Source organism: Geotrypetes seraphini, chromosome 8, assembly GCF_902459505.1.
Source record: "Geotrypetes seraphini chromosome 8, aGeoSer1.1, whole genome shotgun sequence".
NCBI classification, from domain to species: Eukaryota; Metazoa; Chordata; class Amphibia; order Gymnophiona; family Dermophiidae; genus Geotrypetes; species Geotrypetes seraphini.
The window spans coordinates 155,839,383-155,860,540 of NC_047091.1; the positions used below are offsets into that span (position 1 = coordinate 155,839,383).

Genomic DNA, 21,158 nt, shown 5'->3' on the forward strand with positions numbered 1-21,158 from the left:
AGAGTAGGGCCAGCAGAGAGAAGAGGTGCCAGCATTGGGAGATTGATTACAGGACGTGCTGCTCTTCACGAGAGGCATGTCCTGTAGACAGCTGGTGCCGGCACCTCTCCTCTTCCCCAGTGTTCTGCGGCACACCTGAAATCTCAGACGGCACATTGGTGTGCCTCAGCATACAGTTTGAGATACACTGTGCTATTGTGAAGTCTGGATGCAGCAAAATTTCTGATATTTGCTGAAACTGCTAGCTTTGGGATCTTTTTACCAAGGAGCATAAGAGCCATCTTTAGATTCATCAGCCCCTTACAATCTGTTTTCCAATAGTGATCATCAGCCCAGTTCACAAGTACCTGGCAAAGTCAAAGAGTCAAGGCTACTTGGCTTTCTCAGGTCTACCTTAAATAGGTTACACGCTTTGCTCCAGCAATTTATCCAATTGTTTTTAAATAGAGCTACATTGATGGCTTTTTACCACATCTTATGACAACAAGTTCAGAACTTAATTGTGTGTTGGGTGGTCTGCAAGCCTTTTTATTTTATTTTTTAAACAATCCACTCAAATTTGCAATGCACACACTACTCAAGGTGTGTGATCACATCACGAAGCAATATGATTCTTTTTATTCCTTTCCTAATATTTGGGGGGAGAGGGGTTGCCATCATGACACACTAAGCAGACAGGTTTGGTCTTAACAGTGATGTCTCCTGTAGACAAAATTTTTTACTCCCCTCTTTTACAAAGCCAGGTTAGCTTTTTTATCATCAGTCTTGGTGGTAAAAGCTCCAATACTCATAGAATTCCTATGAGTGTCGGAGCTAATACTGCCGTGGCCAGCGATAAAAAAGCCTAACAAGGTTTTGTAAAAGGGGGGTTAATCTTTTTAAATTTATTTATGAAGTTTCAAATAAGACAATTCAAGAGGAACTTGTACAGAAAAACTGATTCAAATAAGCACAATGCTATTATAGGAAACCTAGTATTAAGCAATGAAAATAACCAAAAATTATTCAGTTCCACTTCTCATAACATAGAGGAGAATAAAGAAAAGCATATTACAGTAAAAGAAAAGATCCAGGTAACCCACCAATCCAGAGAAGCAACGCTGGAGATAACTGTGGTAACGTGAATGAGGGCTGGCCTAGAGCCCAGGTAAAATAACATCCTAAAGTGGTTACAGGTATAAAGAATATGGCATATTATGAGTTAGGGGTCCTGTTCCATTTACAGGTAGGGGGAAGAAAAAAATACAAAAAAGTTTTTAAATGTAGCAAGGGCTACAGCAAACATTAACTGTTTCTCTGCATGGCCTGTCTCTGGCAAGGACTTCAGTCTCTAGCTTTCATATACCGTAGCTATACTTATCCTGATAATTTGGTTGCTGTAGGTTGAACAACTCACAGATAACAACATGCAGTGTTCTCCCTAGGGCCTTTTAGCCGGGCGGTACGCCCGGGTAATTTAAATGACCTCCCGGCTATCATCCGCTGTGAATTTTGCTGCTGCCGCCGGTGCTGCTCAACACCAAAAAAAAAACGGCTTGGAGATTTCACGCCTTAGCCCATAGCGAACTTATGCTCCGGGGCTCTAACGTGTGCATGTCGGCTTCCCTCCGAAACCGGAAGTTATGTCCGGGGGGGGGGAAGAGAAGGGAAGCCAACACACACATGTTAGAGCCCTGGAGCATGCGTTCACTATGGGCTAAGGCAGGAGACAGGTCAGTGAAGCTTACAATTTACTCTTCTTGCTGCTGGGTCCTGCCTACTTTCTGTTTCCACGAAGGCAGGACCCGGCAGTATTTCCCCAATAGGTTGATCGCGATCTTGGGCTGATCAGCCTTCCTCTCCCTGACGTCAGAATTGTCGTCGGGGAGAGGAATGCTGGTCGGCCCGAAGCAGGGAGAGCTTGGGGCAGCGGCTGCAGCTTTGGGGCCTGTTATCCGATGGCGGCGGCTTGGGGGTCTGTTCCCCGATGGCAGTGGCTTAGGGGAGGGCAGAGAGAAAGAAAGAGGGCAGGCAGGGAGACAGAAGGAAAGAAGAGAAACAGAAAAAAAGAAAGGGGGCATGAAGAGAGAAAGAAAGGGAGGCAGGGAGAAAGAAAGGGTAGGGAGAGAGGAAGAAAAAGTTGGGGGAGGGAATGAGGTCTGGAGGAGAGGAAGCATACCAGCTGAAAGAAGGGAAGAAAGATTGGAAGCACAGTCAGAAGAAGAAAGTGCAACCAGAGACTCATGAAATCACCAGACAAGGTAAGAAAAATGATTTTATTTTAAATTTAGTGATCAAAATGTGTCTGAATTTATATTTGCAGTCTATATTTTACACTATGGTCCCCTTTTACTAAACCGCAAGAGGTTTTTAGCGCAGGGAGCCTATGAGCGTCGAGAGCAGTGCTGGGCATTCAGCGCAGCTCCCTGCGCTAAAAACTGCTATCGTGGTTTAGTAAAAAGGGAGGGGGGTATATTTGTCTTTTTTTGTATGGTTGTTACTGAGGTGACAGTGCATAGAGTCATCTGCTTTGATCTCTTTGAAAAAACCCCGGAATAGGAATGATAATTAACATTTTCTATGCGTACAATGTGCTTTGTGTTTTTTTTTTTTAATTTTATTGTTGGTAGATCATTTTGACTTGGTCATTTTAAAAGTAGCTCGCAAGCCCAAAAAGTGTGGGCACCCCTGCTCTAGAAAATCACTCCTTAGTTTTATCAAGTGGTGCAGTGAAGGGCCAGCACTTTACATCTTATCACCTCATTCTTTCTTTTTTCTCATGTACAGCACGGTTCTTTATTCTAAGCAACTCTGGCACTAACAGTACAACGGGTGCCTTATGCTACTTTCACTACCACTTGCAGTCAGGTTTGGCATTTTATCATGGTTTTGCTTTTTTATTTAGTTTTTCACCAGTACTTTCATTTATTTATTAAAGCAGCCTTTTTTAACAGCCCGATGCCCCTCCCCTATCAGTGTGCATCCAATCCACTGCCGACATTTTTTTGGCGCCTCTTTCAACGGATCAAATATCATAGCCCCACTGTCTTGTGTTCACATTTATTCTGTGTACGAGTTTATCTCATCAGTGCAGAGACCTTTTCAGTAAGTCCATTTTACTCTCCCTTTTTTACTTTTCCGAGTGCTGTGGTTTTATTCTTTGGTTTTAATAGAAGCTCATTTGAACAATAATTTAGATCTTTCCCAGGTTTCACTTTTCATCTACCCAGTCGGCTTGTCTTTGAGCTACTATCGGCTTATGTTTTCAAGATACACTCTGTATTATCAGCTGTTCATTTCCCATATGTTTACTTTTGCCCTGTTTAGGTCTATATAGTCTAGGCATACTGTTTGTTACCAGCTATCATTTTAAGTATGTATATGCCCTATTTTAGGGGGTGGGGTAAGTTCTTTTAGCATGTTATTTCATTAATTCTGAGTTCGGTGTTACAATATATTGTTCTTGGTTTTTAGTTTACACATTATTTATTCTTTTCTATGACATGTTCGCATCGCAATTTTACTCAAAAGTATAAATAGGTATCCATATTTCCATTCAAGTTTCATCACGATGCTCTGGTTTTGGCTCCAGTATTTGTCACTTCCGTCCACAAGGTCTGGCTATCCGTTACCGTCTCATATTTTAAAGGCTCACTCATTATAATTAGCGGTGATCCACACGTCTCTTCATAATGGACATGTCCGATTTTAGCATTTGGATCTTAGTACTATGGGTTTGGTCTTTTCTGGTTTCCTTTCTATAGTCTGCTTTTCGTTTGGAGTCTTTTGAGTTTAGAATTACATTTTATGACATATTTTTGTGGTTATAATTGTATGACATGTCTAAATCAGTCAAGTTATCCATTCTTTTTATTATTTTTTTGTTCTCTCATAGAGTGGCAGACCGCCCTGGGTGCCAGCCCTAGGGGGGTACACAGCCGGCTGGATCCAGAACCTTCCGAGCTGCTCTAAATGGCACCTGCACCTAAGTGCGGCTGCCGTACTTATTCTGAAGCAGAGTCGGCAGCTGCACTGAAGTGCAGGAAGGTCCCGCGATGACTGCATTTGCCGCCTCTGCCTCTGGAAGACGTAAATGACGTTGGAAGGGGTGGATCGTCAGTTGCAGTCATTGCGGAACTTTGCCACGACTCCCTGCGTCTGCCGGCCCACCCCCTCCAATGTCATTTACATCTTCCAGAGGCAGAGGCAACAGAAGCAGTCATCATGGGACCTTGCTGGTTTGGAGGGAGAGAGGAGCATAGAAGCATGGTGGAGGGAGAGAAAAGGGGCAGATGCTGATGGAATTGGTGTGCAGGGAAAGGAGAGAGAGACATAAAGGGGAAGGATACTGGATGGAATTGGGTTGGAGGGAAAGAAAGGGGGCAGATGTTGATGGAAGTGTGGGGAAGGGAGAGGAGAGAGTGAAATACCAGACCATGGGGGTGTGGGAGAGAGAAGGGAAGAGGAGGAGAGAGATGCCAGAGCATTGGAGGAGGGAAGGGAAGAAGATGGATGCCAGAACAATAGGGGTGAAGGGAGAGATGGAAGTGGAATACAAGGAGAGAAGATGCCATATAGAAGGGGCAGAGAGAGGGTAGACAGCGGATGAAAGGAAGAGAGTGACAAGACTATGAGGAAAGCAGAAACCAGAGAAGACAATGTAGAAAAACATTTTTTTTTTTTTTTGCTTTAGGGGAGGTGCATCACTGTTTCTGTGGTGTTGCATTGTATGCAGAGTCCAGCTTCTTGGTGGTTCAATTTAACCTTTGTCTACGTTTTTCTATTTTATCCCCCCTTTTACAAAACTGTAGAGCGTTTTTTTTGCACCAGCCATGGTGGTAATTGCTCAGAATTCTATGAGTTTGAGCTGTTACCACCATGGCTAAAAACCACATTACAGTTTTGTAAAAGGGAGAGTGGTTAGTTTGTGATTACATATTCCATATTAGGCGAAGGTGTTTTCTTTGTTCTGTGTGTTTGAAAGACATGGTTTTCAGTTAGGATTGACTGTGTAGGATTGATCTGTACTAGTCTGGCTTGTTTAGTTTTACAATGGGTGTATTGATGTACTGCTCACTGCAGCTGGTGGGAGAATAGGCATCTATGCGACCACACTGACATTCTCAGACTCCGGCGATGTTTGAATCGGCAGCAGCGGCGGATGTATGCAGCCTTTGCCTTCTGTGTCCTGGTAGCGCGGCCTTGGGCTAGAGTTGCTGCAGATAGAGAAAGGAAGAGTAGACACCAACTGGCAGAGACTCACGGGCGGCGCATAAGTGCTCGTTTACCGAGGCAACGCTCGGTTTGCGAGTCACAGTTTCTGGAGTGTCTTGCAAAACACTTGCAAACTGTGTTACTCACAAACCAAGGCTTGACTGTATATATATATATATATATATATATGTATATATAGGTGCCATCAACTTGCATTCGAGTCCTAGTGGCTTAATGAACATCAAGTTTTCATGGCAGAATATAGAAGTAGAGTGCTGGACCTGCGCAGTATAAATTTGATGATGTTGCTGTTGTCGCATCAAATGCAATCCTCTGACTCCAACACTGCCCATCTGCTGCTGCCCAGATGGGTGGTACATCATTAGTCTGACATCACTGAAACCTGTCCGCCTTGGGACACCCTGACGGCATAGCTTTCAGCTTCTCAGGTGCACACAAGCCCCAATGGCACGACAAGCCAATATACCATAACTAACAGGCAAGTATGTGAGAAAGAAGAAATCAACAATCACTTTGGGTCACAATCTCAGATCTTCCCTCTGAAGACCCCCCTCCAAGGTGCCTACATGATCAAGTCATTGCTACAGAAGAGTGGCTAGATTTGCTTTGTTTTCTCCTTTGTATATTGTACCCTTAAGTTTATAGCAACTCCAGTCTGCCCAATTTAAGGTGGTAGGGTTGAAATTGCCTCTCTGTGCAGAGCTGCCAAGTTACCATGTTCCAGAGGACAAACATTTTGACCAGTCCTGGTTTTAAAATTACATGTACAACCTGAAGCAGTATATTATTTGTAGTTCCAGATTCTTCCCATTGAAATCAGTGTTTTAGCACCTATAATGCATCAGTATAGGGGTTTTAGAAATCCAGGACTGGCTTAAAATTTCCTTTCTGGAACTGGATAACTTAGCAACACTGCTCCATGCAGATTACTACTAGATGCCGTTCCTACAAGCTCAGTCCTCATCTGCACAAGCCTCAAACACTTTAAAATCACAAGTGTTCGAGGCTTGTGCAGTTAAGGTAGAACTTACAGGAATGGGACAGGGACAGCAACAAAACCCATGGGGCTGGGATGGGGAAATTGAGCTCCTGCAGGGACAGGGAAAAATTTGTCCCCATGTCGTTATCTAGTTTTCAACCCACTCCTCAAGACACACAAAATACGCATGAGGTACTTTTGCATGCACTACTATCCATCATATGCAAAACTCTCATGCACATTCATCGTGGATATCCTAAAAACCAACTGACTAGGTATGTCCCAAGGACTGGGTTGAGAATCTCTACTCTAAATGCATAAACTTGTAATTCTAATTTCTTCAGAAGGCTGTAGCTCTGTAGTATTCCAATTTTCCAGGGCCATCAGTGGGTGTGGCTTTCAGGCTATTCTAAATGAATCTTCAGGAAAGAGATTTACATGCCTCAGGGTAGAGAATAAAAATAGAACCCAAAAGATAGGGAGGTAACAATCACAAAATAAGAAAAAACCTCCCAAACCCCAAGAAAGGAAAAAGGATAAGGGGGAGAGACAAAGGTAACCAGAACTGTACCAAAGATTAACCAGTTATAACAACAAATTTTGTAAGAACAGGAGAACCCTCAGTCACACAGCCACCTACTGGGAATTCCCAGAGGAAAGGCTGTCACTGGCTTACACCCAGAAGAGTGTTTTTTTGATTTATTTATTTACATTTTTTCACACTTTGCACTTTTGGGGTGCACTTGATTTTTCACATGAACGGAAGAACCCGGGGATGTTTCACAGTTGACACTCTTCTGGGTGTAAGCCAGTGACAGCCTTTCCTCTGGGAATTCCCAGTAGGTGGCTGTGTGACTGAGGGTTCTCCTGTTCTTACAAAATTTGTTGTTATAATTGGTTAATCTTTGGTACAGTTCTGGTTACCTTTGTCTCTCCCCCTTATCCTTTTTCCTTTCTTGGGGTTTGGGAGGTTTTTTCTTATTTTCAGGGTAGAGAATGACACGGGGACAAATTTGTTCCTGTCCCCGCAGAAACTCAATTTCCCCGTACCGTCCCCGCAAGTTTTGTCACTGTCCCTGTCCTCTTTTATTACAGCAGATCACAGAAGGTTGCCTCCATGTCACATGTACACACAAAGCTGCTATTCATATTAGCAGAAGCTTTGCAAACCTAAAGGTTGTCTGTTGGTTTGTTCGTGTTGTACGTTTAGGAAGTCATCTTCATATTTCACAGGTGACAGACTGAAACCAAACTTTGGTTTTATTATAAAATGCATGAAGATGGTCTGGAGCAGGGCTGCCCAAGTCCGGTCCTCAAGATCTACTGGCAGGCCAGGTTTTCTGGATATCCGCAATGAATATGAATAAGAGATTTGCCTGCACTGCCTTCTTGGTATGCAAATCTCTCTCATGCATGTTCATTGCGGATATCCAGAAAACCTGGCCTGCCAGTAGTCTCGAGGACCGGACTTGGGCAGCCCTGGTCTGGAGTTTGTAAGGACCTTGAATGCACAACCCAACCAGAATATATTCACTCAAAATTTCTCAAGTTCAGTATGGAGATGATTAAAGCAGAGTTTGGATAATCAGTCAAGTGCACAGCTGGCTGGTTCCAAGGAAAGCTTTAGGATAAATTCCCTCGGTCTACATTGCTTTGTATCCTTGCATATTTATACTGATGCGGGCATCGGAAGAAAGATCCTCAGATACAGAGCTCAGGATACAGATGCCCAACCAGTGAGCACCTAGATTTTAGGTGCTGCTTGCCCAGAGTCTTTGATAGATCAACATCAGTAGGAGAACATGAGTTGGTAGGGGAAAAGGACATGACTGGTGGAAGAATGAATGAAGATAAAGATCAGGATTTTGTTCAATAGGTTGCATTAAAGCAAAGACATTGCTAATCATGACAAACGTCTGAAAGAACAATTCTGCTGACAACTTGAATTTAAGTATATACATCTTGATACCAGCCACATTGCATGGCTGAGGACTATGTCAGCTTTTCTGTGCATGAGTGCTCCTGCACAGTACTCTTACCAGAACATATATACACCAGCACCAGAGCTGATGTCTGAATGATGGTGAAAATGACACTCCCTTCTAGGGTTCACAAGGCATTAGAGCAAGTTCTTACATTCTTGGACTGCCTATTAGTCTTTTGAGAGGCATTTTAAACAATTGATGGCAAAGTCCTGGCATGTAAGAACTTGGGCATACAGAATGGAACTGCTAGCATTCCCTCTAAACATTATACCAAAGAATACTAATTTGAGATGCACAACTTGGGAACGTTTTGTTAGATTTTCAGATTAACTATTTACAGGACTGTTGTATAATTGATATGGCTATGCCACTATTAATTTAATGCATCTGTTACTGTCATCCACTGGAGCAGATGCACCTGGAATACAGCTGTTAAAGGAACATTATCAACAGTTGGTTGGTCTTCAACTTCTTTTTGGTCAACAATTTCTTTGCTTTTTTGTTTTCCTGAAAAGCAAAACAAAACCCCTCATTAAATATCTTCAGTCTCGCTGTTAAATACCAGCCTTGAAACTGCTAACAATCTTAATTAAATATGATGACAATTTGCACTTAGTTCAGGTATTGTTAAGGTGACCATACATCCCATTTTGAATGGGGCCATCCTGTTTTTAGATACCCTGTCCCGTCGTCCACATAGCTTTGGGACGCAGAAATGTCTCGTTTTCAGGGACAGCATCCCAAAGCTGTGCGCGGGGACAACGGGACAGGCGATCACTTCCCCTCCCTCCCTGGCGCACCAAAACCAGCCTCCCTCCGGTGCCAATTCAACCCCCCCCCCAGTCTGCTGCTGCTGCTTGCCACCCAGAAGCCTTCCGGATGTCAATTCTGATGTTGTAGAGGAAGTTCCAGGCAGCGATTGGCTGGCCCAGAACTTCCTCTCCGATGTCAGAATTGACATCGGGAAGAAGGCTTCTGGGTGGCAAGCAGCAGTGGCGGACCGGGGGATGGTGGTTTGAATCAACGCTGGAGGGAGGCTGGCTTTGGCGCGGCAGGGAGGGAGGAAGGAGGCAGGCAGGTAAGCTTCGGGGAGGGGGTGGGACAAAGGCTGGAAAGCAGTGAGAGGGACATAGGAAGGAGGGAGAGAAAGAGGCAGAGAATGGGGGGGGGAGTTGTAAGCAGAAGAAAGACGAGAGAGAAAGGCCTGGACTATGGGAGGTGCAGACAGGGGTGAGACCCTGAGGAAGAGCAGAGAGAGGCAAGATCATAACATGATCTGGGGACACTAAAGACATAGGAAGGAGCATTGGGGGCACTAAGAACATAGGAAGGGGCACTAAAGACGAAGGAGGCACTGGGGGCACTAAGGACACAGGAAGCGGCACTGACGACACAGGAAGGAGGCAATGGGGGCACTAAGAACATAGGAAGGAAGGAGGGAGGGAATAGAAAGGGACAATTGTTGGGCCTGAGTGCAGAAAGAAAGGATGCACAGTCAGAAGGAAACACAACCAGAGACTCATGAAATCACCAGACAGCAAAGGTAGAAAAAATGATTTTATTTTCAATTTAGTGATCAAAATGTGTCAGTTTTGAGAATTTATATCTGCTGTCTATATTTTGCACTATATTTGTCTATTTTTCTATAGTTACTAAACTAAACTAAACCTTAAGTTTATATACCGCATCATCTCCACAGAAGCGGAGCTCGGCACGGTTTACAAGAACTTAAAATATAGGAAGAGAAGGAAAAAAAAGGTTTACATGAACTTATATATAGAAGAGAAGAGTAAGGGGGATAGAATTACATTTTAGTGAAAAGCCAGGTTTTCAGTTGCTTGCGGAATAATACTGAAGTGACATTGCTTATTTTAAAGTCATCTGCCTTGACATCTTTGAAAACCCCCCAAATATAAATGATAATTAACATTTTCTCTGCATATAGTATGCTTTGTGGTTTGTTTGTTTTTTAATTTTATGGTTACTAATATGAATTAATAAGATATTATGTGTACATGAAAAATGAATGGAAGAAATTGGGGGCGGGGCTAGGGTAGGATTGGGGGGCGGGACTGACAATTAATAGATGTTCCATTTTGATGAAAAAAATAAATGGTCACGTTAGGTATTGTACATCTTTCCAATCTTTGGATAGCAGTGAGTGCCAAATACAGTGGAACCTTGGTTTACGAGCATAATTCGTTCCAGAAGCATGCTCGTAAACCAGAATACTTGTATATCAAAGCGAGTTTCCCCATAGGAAATAATGGAAATTCGCTTTGATACATTCCCACCCCCCCTCCCTCGGCGAGAGGGAGAATTAGAAGTCCTTGAGCATGCGCAGATGCATGCTCAAGGCCGGCAGAAGCACGAAGATTTTCTAGCGGCACTGGCACGTCCTGTGGGCTGCGTGCCAGTGCCAGACAGGGGGGGGGGGGTAAGTTTAAGTTGTTCGGGCGGGGTGTGCCAGTTCGAGCGGGGGGGGAGCAATGCCGGTTATAGGGGGGTGCTCGCAAATCGAGCCAACACTCGGTTTGCGAGTTAAGGTTTACAGGTTTGTTTTGCTTGTCTTGCAAAATACTCGCAAACCGAGGTTTGACTGTATTAGGAATTGGATTTTAGATTTAGTACTTGCTTTTTCTAAATCTGAGTTCAAGGCAACTTACATTCTTGGTTGAGTACATGAGTCAGTGCCATGCTCCAGTGAGCTTACAGTCTACATATGCTTTAGGCAATGGAGGGTTAAGTAACTTGTCTAGGAAGACAAAAAGTGTCAGTAGTATGTGAACTCTGGCTTTTCTGCTTCTCAAGCTGTTGCTGCAACCACACAGCTTCTCCACTGTCTAACAATTGTTTGTTTGTTTTTTAAATATTCTTTATTAAAGCATTTCAAACCACAAAGCTTCAAAATCATATATCATAGCAGTCATATACATCACTATAATAATAATAATAACATTTTCCTTCCTTCCAAATTATCCCCAACCCATTCACTATTATAATAACTAACAAGAAGAAATAACATTACTCATCAAGATCATATTCTTTCCTATTATAATTATCAAAATCATTAAAACCCAACCCCCATCGCCCCCCTCCAAGAACCCCAAACCACCCCCCACCCTAAGGCTAGGAGGTGACACAATCGCTATAAATTCAAACCATTCTGATCTAATCTAATATAGTAGATTCTTCCTAGATTTTAAATTTAGACCATATTTTTAAAAAAATGGATAATTGGTTTCTTCTCATTGCAGTTAATCTAATATAATAAAACGTAAGCCGCGCATGCGCACTCCCACTGCGTGCCTCCGTTTTCCATGAGATGTAGGGCACCTCAGGTAGGAGTGCGCATGCGCGTGAATATCTCTGGCTGGTCATCGGCGTCTTCTTCGCTCCTCTCCCCGGCACACCCGAACCCCCGTAGTCCCTTGCTGCCCCGACAAACATCCTTACTACAGCAAGGGCCGCAGCACTCTAAACAGGCTGCTTTGCGGACGGCTACTGCCCTGATTTGCCCCCCCCCCCCCCCCAAGGCGGATGTCGGCCGCTACGGCTGTTGGTGGAGCCCGCTTCCAAAAAGGTTCTTTTTCCTGTGCTGGAAGAATGAGCTCTCGCTGGTGTGAAGCCGTGGCCAGCTGAGGAAGGGAGGCCCTCCTCCCCTCTCCGTGCGGGAGGAGCCGCCGCGCGGCTGCAAGGGGCCAGACAATTTAAAAGTAAAAACCACCGAAGCCATCCTACTGTATTCTCCTTCCCCGCCCCTTTTTAAATTTTCAATCTTGATGTAATTTTCACTCCCCTGTCCCCCCTTCTCCCACTGTTCCAGTTAGTACTTTTCAATTTGTCAACCCCCAATCATTTTTATTATAATTTATTTTATTCAATATTACTTTTTTTGTTTCTTTTAAGCATTGGCTTTGGTTTTTTCATTGTAAAAGTATTGTAAACTGTTTAGATATTGTGAGAGAGAGAAAGGGCATGATGCTGGACAGGGGGAGCAGGAAGAGAGGGGGAAAAAAAGGAAGGGAGGCCTGCTGGACAGGGGGAGCAGGAAGAGGTGCTGATGGACAGGGGGGAGGTAAAACAAAGGGAGAAGGGCTGCTGCTGGATAAGGGGAGCAGTGAAGGGGTGGTGGTGGACAGCCAAAAGAAAGAAAGACAGAAATACAGAAAGTGGCTAAGGAGACAGAGAGACAAAGAAATAAAGACAGACACACACACATATATTCTAGCACCCGTTAATGTAACAGGCTATAAAGCTAGTTTAGACATAAGTTTAGACATATTATAGACAAATTTTATCTTACATTGTACTATCTTAATTGAAGGTATATATTTTCTTTTCTAATATGCAGCTAATACCATTCGTGCTGATGTCATAACTAGCCCAATCCATTTCATATAATGATCTAATATTTCAGATGTAACCATATTCAATAAACAACATTCTTTAGTTTTATACACCTGAATACCCAATACCTCTGATACAAAAATCATTAGTTGTTCCTCAAAAATTTGTACCTTAGGACAATTCCACCAAATATGGATAAAAGAGCCTTGAACGCCACATATTCTCCAACATTCATCTGTACCTTTACCAGACTTAAGGCTCCTTTTACTAAGCTGTGTTAGGGCATTAATGCGCGGAATAGCGCGTGCTACAATGCGCATGCTAGACACTAACACCAGCATTGAGCTGGCATTAGTTCTAGCCGCGTAGCATGGGGTTAGCGTGCGCTAAAAATACTAGCGCACCTTAGTAAAAGGAGCCCATAGCTTTTAAACGTACAGGAGTATAATATCTTTGATATAACATTGTATATCCATTCTCTACCATATTGCTAGAAATAGTCTAACAAGCGTTTTTAAAATTTTCTTCCCTTCTTGGGGCCGATGTAATGAGATTGTACTTTAATTCATGCTTTTGTATTATCTAAATTGGATTATGGCAATTTAGTATATGCAGGAATAACAGCAGGGCAATTAAAGTGCTTACAAACAGTACAAAATGCTGCGATTCGATTGTTAGGCCATGCACATATTCGTGATCATGTGACTCCTTTATATTTGAAATTCCACTGGTTACCAATGGAATTTAGGATCAAATTTAAGATTTTGATGTTAGCACATAGAGCATTGTTTGTTACCATTCAGGTCTTTATCTACTATGTTACAACCGTTATATCTTTCTAACTTGGTGTTATTCTATGCGCCTAGGCGTTTATTAAGATATTTGAACGATAACAGAGTAGTTGTTCCCCATATTTCAAAGGTTCACCTTGCCTCAACTAGAAATTGTACATTTTTTAAATTTAGTCCCAATATTTTGAAACAGCTTGTCTATAGAATTGAGAAAGAAAGAATCTTTTCAAAATTTCAAAAGACGTTTAAAGGCATATTTTTTTCAAGTGGCCTTTTTAAATTGATGAGATGAATTTGGGACTGCAGTCTGCAGTTTTTATATATTTCTAAATTGTATTACTTAATTAATTTTTAATTTCATTTATTAATTTGGATGTTATAGGATATTATGTATTAGAAATGTTATTCTTTTTCTTCTTTTCTTTTTCTTTTCTATTTAAATGGAGTTCTTTTCATGATTCAGTTATATTGTAAACTGCGTTGATCCTTTTTGGCTGTATATGCAGTTTATAAAGATTTTAATAAACATAAACATACTGGAAGTCTAAAATGATTTTTACCACAGATATATATATATATATATATATATTTTTTTTTACTTCTACCTTAGATTTTACCAGACCTTTGGATGTGCTAAAATAAGATTTCAATAGTGTGTCTAAGTCCAACTTTGGATGTTTTCCGCAAGATGCTCAAAATTCGGGGCAGGGAAACATCCATTTTCAAAACCACTAGACGTCCAAATTTTTTCTTTGAAAATGACCTATTTAGACTTCTTGGCACTAGGATTCCTTAACTTTTTTGATATACCAACACCAGCTGCCCAGTAGATAATTTAATATCACTTTTTTTTTTTTTACCACATACATAAATATCCACTCTGCATTTTATATATTGACTATTTTTTATATATAAACTTTTTTTGTGCACGTAGAATCATCAGCAGGCTCTCATTCCTTCTGCGTGTATTTCATCTAGGAATAGCACGAGCCAATCTCTTCACTGGATCCTTTATATATATATATATATATATATATATATATATATATATATATTTGTGCAAACACACCAATTGTGATAAATATAACTTTTAAATATTTAGCAAAGGAAGACTATTTTGGCCATTTTCAAATACAAAAATGTCCAAATTCAAAACATCCAAATCAAGCCCATTTGGATCTGGGAGGGAACAGTATCTCAATGGACTGGCCATACAGACATGCTAGCAGGGCAGTGGGGCACCTTTAGGGGCACTGCTGTGAACTTCACATGAAGGGTGCCAGGTACATATTCCATCAGACCCCCTTTTATTGTATGATGAGCTCTCCAAAACTCCCCCAAAACCTACTATAACCTCTGTCTCCCACATCAATAGCCCTTATGGCTATAGATGTCACCTATATGGCAGTGTAGTAGGCTTTGTAAAAGGGAGGGGGGCTAATTACACCTCCACAAACCAGAAAATTACATAAAACTTAGTTCAGAAAAGCTTTACAGAAGAGCAGAGTAGGGCAGCAGTTCTGGCACATTGGAGGAAGACATTCCATTGCAATGCTATAACAGTGCTGACTGCCATGGCTAAGTAATGACAAAACCAAAAGAAGGGGGAAGTAAGCGTTCCACAAACCAAAAAGCCATACGAAAGAGTGGAACAATAAATCTACAGTACCCAAATATGGGGGGAGGGTGTTAAGGAGGGATTCTTGGTTGGGGGTTTTGGTGTCTTGGTGTAGCTGTGGAGGATATAAGAGTACAGTCCTCCATGGTGGATAAATACTATTGTAACAATTGAATTGTGCTTTTGTATTTGTTATGGTTGTATCTGTTCAATAATAAAAAAGATTTAAACATAAATCCTCAGTACTCAGATGAATACAGTAAATGGTATAAAATTGTTTATTATAAAAGTCCACACATAGCATAAATAAAAAATCAATAATAATTGACAGCCATGTTTCAGCGACTTTAGCCTTCTTCAGGAGTCCATACATCCTGAAAGCACATCAGTTATATAGCGAGCTGTGCTTTGTTCCACTGCGGACAATTAAAATAGGATGCCTTTGGCTGCTCGCTATACAGTTGGTGTGTTTTCAGGATATGTGGACTCTTGAGGAAGGCTAATATCTCCGAAACACAGACCATGTTGGGTCCTATTATTCCTTTGCACATTGCCTACAATTAGAGTTTGACTGCCAATTATTGGGTTTTCATTTATGCTGTATTGGGACTTTTACAATATGTGCAAAAAAACAGGAAAGAAGGTACCAAGCCTTGGAGTAAAATGAAAGAAGAGGCACTGGAGATGTCAAGACCAACCTGAAGTTACAAATACTTTATTAATAGTCTGTCCCTTGACATGCAAAACAAATGTGGTCCTGACTAGGATGCAATTTTCGGCAACGGCGTCACCTTCCTCAGGGGACAATAAAGGACTAAAAAGTGTAACCAAATGACATTACATTAAATGCAATATACCAACATACACTAAAATTACAATTAAAAATGTGAATATAAAATTAGAAAAAGAACAAGATGAAATAATTAAAACATGTTAATATATAAAAATTGGAGAACTCAATATACGAAAACTGCTCATGATCTAAAATTTTGGACCATGAAAATGCAAATCAATCAGTATAAAAGGTTCAGCGTGGGATCGAATTGTAAAATAATTACACAAATTGGATATTAGCGTTAAGATATATAAACCAATTGCACATCTATAAAAAAAGTTGTGCTAGAATTTACCATTTTTACACCATTCCTTTATTCGTCTGGGTACTGTGGGCTTATTGTTCCACTCTTTTGTATGGCTAAGTATTGACCCATAAGACTTTAGGAAAGCTGAGCAAACTGATAGAGTGACATCACTTTATTCTCCACCTAATCCTGCAACAAGATGTTACCTTTTATAGATGACAATGATTTATCAGATTTTGCACTGCCTTTCCTCTTAGTTTTTGATTTTTTGTCTTTCACTTTATTCTCCTAAAGAAAGGAACTAGATTTTAATACAGCGTAAAAAAGGAAGGAGTGGTTACATGTGTGTGTGACCCTAATAACTTTTATCTTTGATGTCCTATTTACATTACATCTTCAGGGCATGTCAGAAGGTTTAAGAGGATCCCAACCAGAGTATTTTCTTTCCTGGGGAGGGGATTTAGGTACAGTACATGTTAAAATCCAGTGTCTAAAAAAGATGATTCAAAATGCATTAAAATAGGTGTTTGTTTCACTCATCTGCCCAACATAATCTATGGGGGGTCGCTATTCAACTGCTGGTGATAAGTGTTTGCCAACTGATGCTTCTAAACCTGGAAATATAATGCCAGGTACAAGCATTGAATTTCCGGGGTGGGAGGGGGTTTCAGTTAGAGAATGAAGGGGTAACTGGAATATATTATGGTGCCAGCTTCTCTTTACCCCTCTAATGCATAGATAGTGGCAGTGGGAGGGAGGTAACTGGTAATTATGGAAAAAGCTGAATTACAGAGGGCAAAATGAGGAATTGGATTGGACATTACCGATTTCAGATTGGGGATTGGATAAGTTTGGCTATTTAAATGCTGACATCACTTATTGGAGCTTGGGGATTGGACAGTCTGGGTCTTTGACATCAGACGCCATCTTGAGATATAACAGAAGAAAGCGGAGTAGTGGCAAAGAAGTAAGTGAAGTTTCATTATAACAGAAGATTGTGCTCAAGTTCCTTGGGACCTAATTGGATGTTATCATGTAGAAATGCCTTCCTGATGCAGCCGTAAAGGTGAAACATAACGTCAAAGGCTCTTTGCGATGAAAAGAGTTGAAAACGCTGAAGATTTTTTTGTGATGGAACGAGTTGAAAATGCTATGATTCCAAATGTTCTGATAAGATAAGTACATGATTTTTATTTATTTTAAATAAGAAATTTTATAATATTGCACTATGAGAAGAAAAAGCTAGTGAAGAGTTGTATTGAAACAGTATTTATGAATTTTTGAAAAAGAGAAAAAAATGTGGTCCAATGAGGATGTGTGATGGATCCATATTGACCTGTGCTTGGATCTGAAATACTTTGATCATCTGAAGGTCCCTATACTCTATTAATACTGTGAATGGCCAGTAGGAAAAAGGAGCCTGGTATTGATGTCTGTATATAAGACTCTGGTGAGACCTCATTTAGAATATTGTGTACAATTCTGAAGGCTGCACCTTCAAAAAGATATAAAAAGGATGGAGTCGGTCCAGAGGTAGGCTACTAAAATGGTGTGTGGTCTTCGTGATAAGGTGTATGGGGACAGACTTAAAGATCTCAATCTGAACATACTTTGGAGGAAAGGCGGGAGAGAGAAGATGTGATAGAGACGTTTAAATACCTACGTAATATAAATGTGCATGAGTCGAGTCTCTTTCATTTGAAAGGAAACTCTGCAATGAGAGGGCATTGGATGAAGTTAAGAGGTGATAGGTTCCGGAATAATCTGAGGAAATACTTTTTTACGGAAAGGGTGGTAGATGTGTGGAACAGTCTCCCGGAAGAAGTGGTGGAAACAGAGACTGTGTCTGAATTCAAGAGGACCTGGGATAGGCAAGTTTAATCTCTCAGAGAGAGAAAGAGATAATGGTTACTGTGGATGGGCAGACTAGATAGGCCATTTGGCCTTTATCTGCCATCATGTTTCTATGTTTCTAAATACAAGTTTGAAGCTATATACAGGGTGCCCACAAAAACACTCCTTGATTTTAAATGGTTACAAAACCAAAATTTATTGAAATATTCTTTCACCTTTGAGGCTATGGTTTCATCAACTCATAAAGTTTCACATGGTATCTGTTGATTACATACACTCGATGTGCGCCCCACCTGTTACTCGGCAAACATCAATGTGCTAATTGAGCTGGGAAAGACTCTCTGAAGCATATCCGGTGTGATCGCACTTATAGCTACAGATCATCCATAGTTGCGGGTAGTCTGTCACATACCCCCCAAAGGAAAAAGTCACAAACAGTAATGTCCGGTGATCTCAGGGGCCACTTGAGGAACACTTGGTCATTTTGTCGCGTTGCATTGTCTGAAGGTTGTAACTTTTGCACCAATTGCAGCTTATAATGGTGAAAGTGCAAGCGATTGTGTAAGATATTGCTAACTATGCTTTTTGGGACTTGTATTTGCTGTCATGTTATTTATAAACATATTCCAATAAGTTTGGATTTTGTAACCATTTAAAATCAAGGAGTGTTTTTGTGGGCACCCTGTATATTTTTGCATTGAAAATACATATATAAGTACATTCATCAGTCAAACACAACTCAGATCTAACTCTGGAGCTTATATGGTCTAGTTTTGCCTAGTGTAAGTCTGTGGGGTGTTTCCTGTTATCAGATGAAGGAAATGGGATAGCGTCTGACCTTTATTTTTGGGGTTGATGGTCGCTCTACTGGTGGTATATACAGAACCCCAAAGTTACACATTATTTCTAGGTGTGGATCTGACATCAGCACCTCCAGTGACACATGGACGGATCCCAGGTTTCTCAGGATTGGTGGGTCAGGCCGAAATTCAATCAGTGACTTTTTCTTTTTCTTTTTCTTCTTATCATCAGTCTTAGTGTCCTGGAACCCAAACACATCCTTCAGATCATGCATCCTTTCACGTGCATACAATTGTGTCATGCATAAGAGGGAAGTGAAGTTAAAACTAATAACCAAAAGACCATACTTCACTTAAATATTATTGGTTAGCAAAGAAAGGAAGTAAAAAAAAAAAAAAAATAAAAGCCTCAGAAATCAGTAGAATAGTTTTATTCAAGTACTTAATTGATACAGTCCAAGGCTAAAAATACTTCCCTTTCTCAGCAGGTGGTAAAAGTTTTTTTAGAAAAAAATAAGAACTTGTACACTATCCAGCTGATATTCAGCGCTGTTTAACTGGCTGGAAACCACTGACCAGTTATAAGCACTTAGATGGTTAAATGCAAATATTCAGCACAAGATAACTAGTTATCTCTGCTTAATATTTGTGGTTAGCAAGTCAAACTTAACTGGCTATATTGCAGAATAACTAGCAATTTTCAGCACTGAGCGGCTAAGTTTAGCAGCCAATCTGAGCCATGCAAATAGCAGTCCTATCTTTGGCTGCTATAAACTTAATCCAGTCAATGCTGAATATCGACTTAGGCAGTTAACTTTTTTTTAGCAGCCACAAAAGCTTCAGATATTCAACGCTGGCCACAGGAAACAGTCAGGCATTGAATGTACACAGTCAGTGCCAACAGTGGGGAGTTAGCCAATCTGCCTCCCATGGTCTCAATATCAACCACTTTTTTTCTTAATACTTCAAAGAAACAGATAATGAAAAACCCAAACCATAAAACCTTAGGGGGTCCTTTCACTAAGCTGTAGTAAAAAGTGGCCTTAGCATGCCGTTGTATTATGTTTTTTTTTCCCTGTGCGCTGACTATTTTTACCACAGTAGTAAAATGGCCAGTTTTCAAATTTTTGTATTAATGGTCATGCGCTAATGTTGCCATCAGTGTGTGGCCATTAAACAAAAATTAGCGCATTTACCAACACCTGTTTCGTAGGCAGTAAGAGCTTACACGCTGATCTTGGACTAAGCAGTTACCCCCCCCCTCCCCCTTTTTTTAAAATAAAACTGTAGCATGGTTTTTAGTGCTCATAGAATTCCTATGAGCATCGGAGCCGTTATTGCCGCAGCTGGCACTAAAAACCGCGCTATGGTTATATAAAAGGAGCGGTTAGTGTGTAGTAATGTAACTGTTCTGAGTAGCACAGGAACACCCGCTCTTTGCTCCTCCCATACACACTCCCTCCAACAAAAATTTTAAATATTTTTTAGCACTTAGGGCCTGATTCTATAAGAACTCAAAATTGGTTAATGAACTTAATTGGTGTGGCAACTGACTGTGCCATTAAAAGCTCATTAATAAAACCAAGCCATGTAGGCACCTACTGGCACCCAATGATGCCTACATGGCTTGGTTAGGGGTGGAGAATAGGCCTGGTAGGACTTAGACATTGGCAAATTAGGGCAGGAAAACCCTGGTGTAATATACCGGTGCTTAAGTCGAGTTATTTATTTACTTATTTTATTTATTTAAAAATTTATACCCCGCTTAGGCCTAAGCGGTTCACATAATACATACATAATCAAATGACAATACAACAATAAACAATTCAAATACATCTAAAAATTCTTCTAAATCAAAATCATAAAAACAGAAGATTTCATGACTGTTTTGGAATTGGGCAGAGATTGAACAAGATGGCTGCCTGAAGCGCTCGACAGGACGCTACAAGGCTAAGACCCCGGTCTATCCTGCTGAACCCGGGTCAGCACAGCACTTATCCGGTTCAATGGATGCTTTTGTGGAACGAGGGCTATTAGCTGTACCAGGTGAAAAGCCCTTGGCTGGAGGCAGGAGCCAAGCGGAGGACTCCATGTTCTCCCTTGAGGTAGTCAGCTTCTCCCCAGAAGAACAAAGAGCTCCAGATCAACCACTCTCCCTTCCTGCGTGTGACGATGCAGGGAAGGATGAGAGCTGCGCAGCCCAGCCTGCAGACTGTGGAGAGAGAGATGGCTCTGCAGCAGTATAAAATTTCCGTTGATCCCACAGCCCTTCTCTCTATTATTGGGGACTAATTAACTGTACAATATAAAGATTGTTTCCTATTATTTTATTTTGTAATAATATTTTGTGGTGTTATTTCCATTGTACAGTTACTGTGTTTATGATTTGTTATGATTATGAAAACTTGAAATTCAATTAAAAAAAAAATAAAAACAAACCCCCCAGAAGATTTCAAGAAAAAGCCTCCATGAGCAAAGTTGTCTT

The 21,158-nt window shown here is 41.0% G+C and overlaps 1 protein-coding gene across 1 annotated transcript in view; it reads right to left on the reverse strand.

The window, feature by feature from the left end:
• Positions 1 to 8,365: 8,365 nt before the first annotated feature.
• The window catches only part of LRRC43 (leucine rich repeat containing 43), a 97,127-nt gene continuing 84,334 nt past the window's right edge, over positions 8,366 to 21,158 (reverse strand). Inside the window, exons 10-12 of the mRNA XM_033956000.1 lie at positions 18,712 to 18,915; positions 16,226 to 16,307; positions 8,366 to 8,685 (exon numbers count right to left, since the gene is read on the reverse strand). Coding sequence (XP_033811891.1) covers positions 8,552 to 8,685; positions 16,226 to 16,307; positions 18,712 to 18,915 — 420 coding nt within the window. The 3' untranslated portion in view covers positions 8,366 to 8,551. The remainder of the gene's footprint in view (positions 8,686 to 16,225; positions 16,308 to 18,711; positions 18,916 to 21,158) is intronic.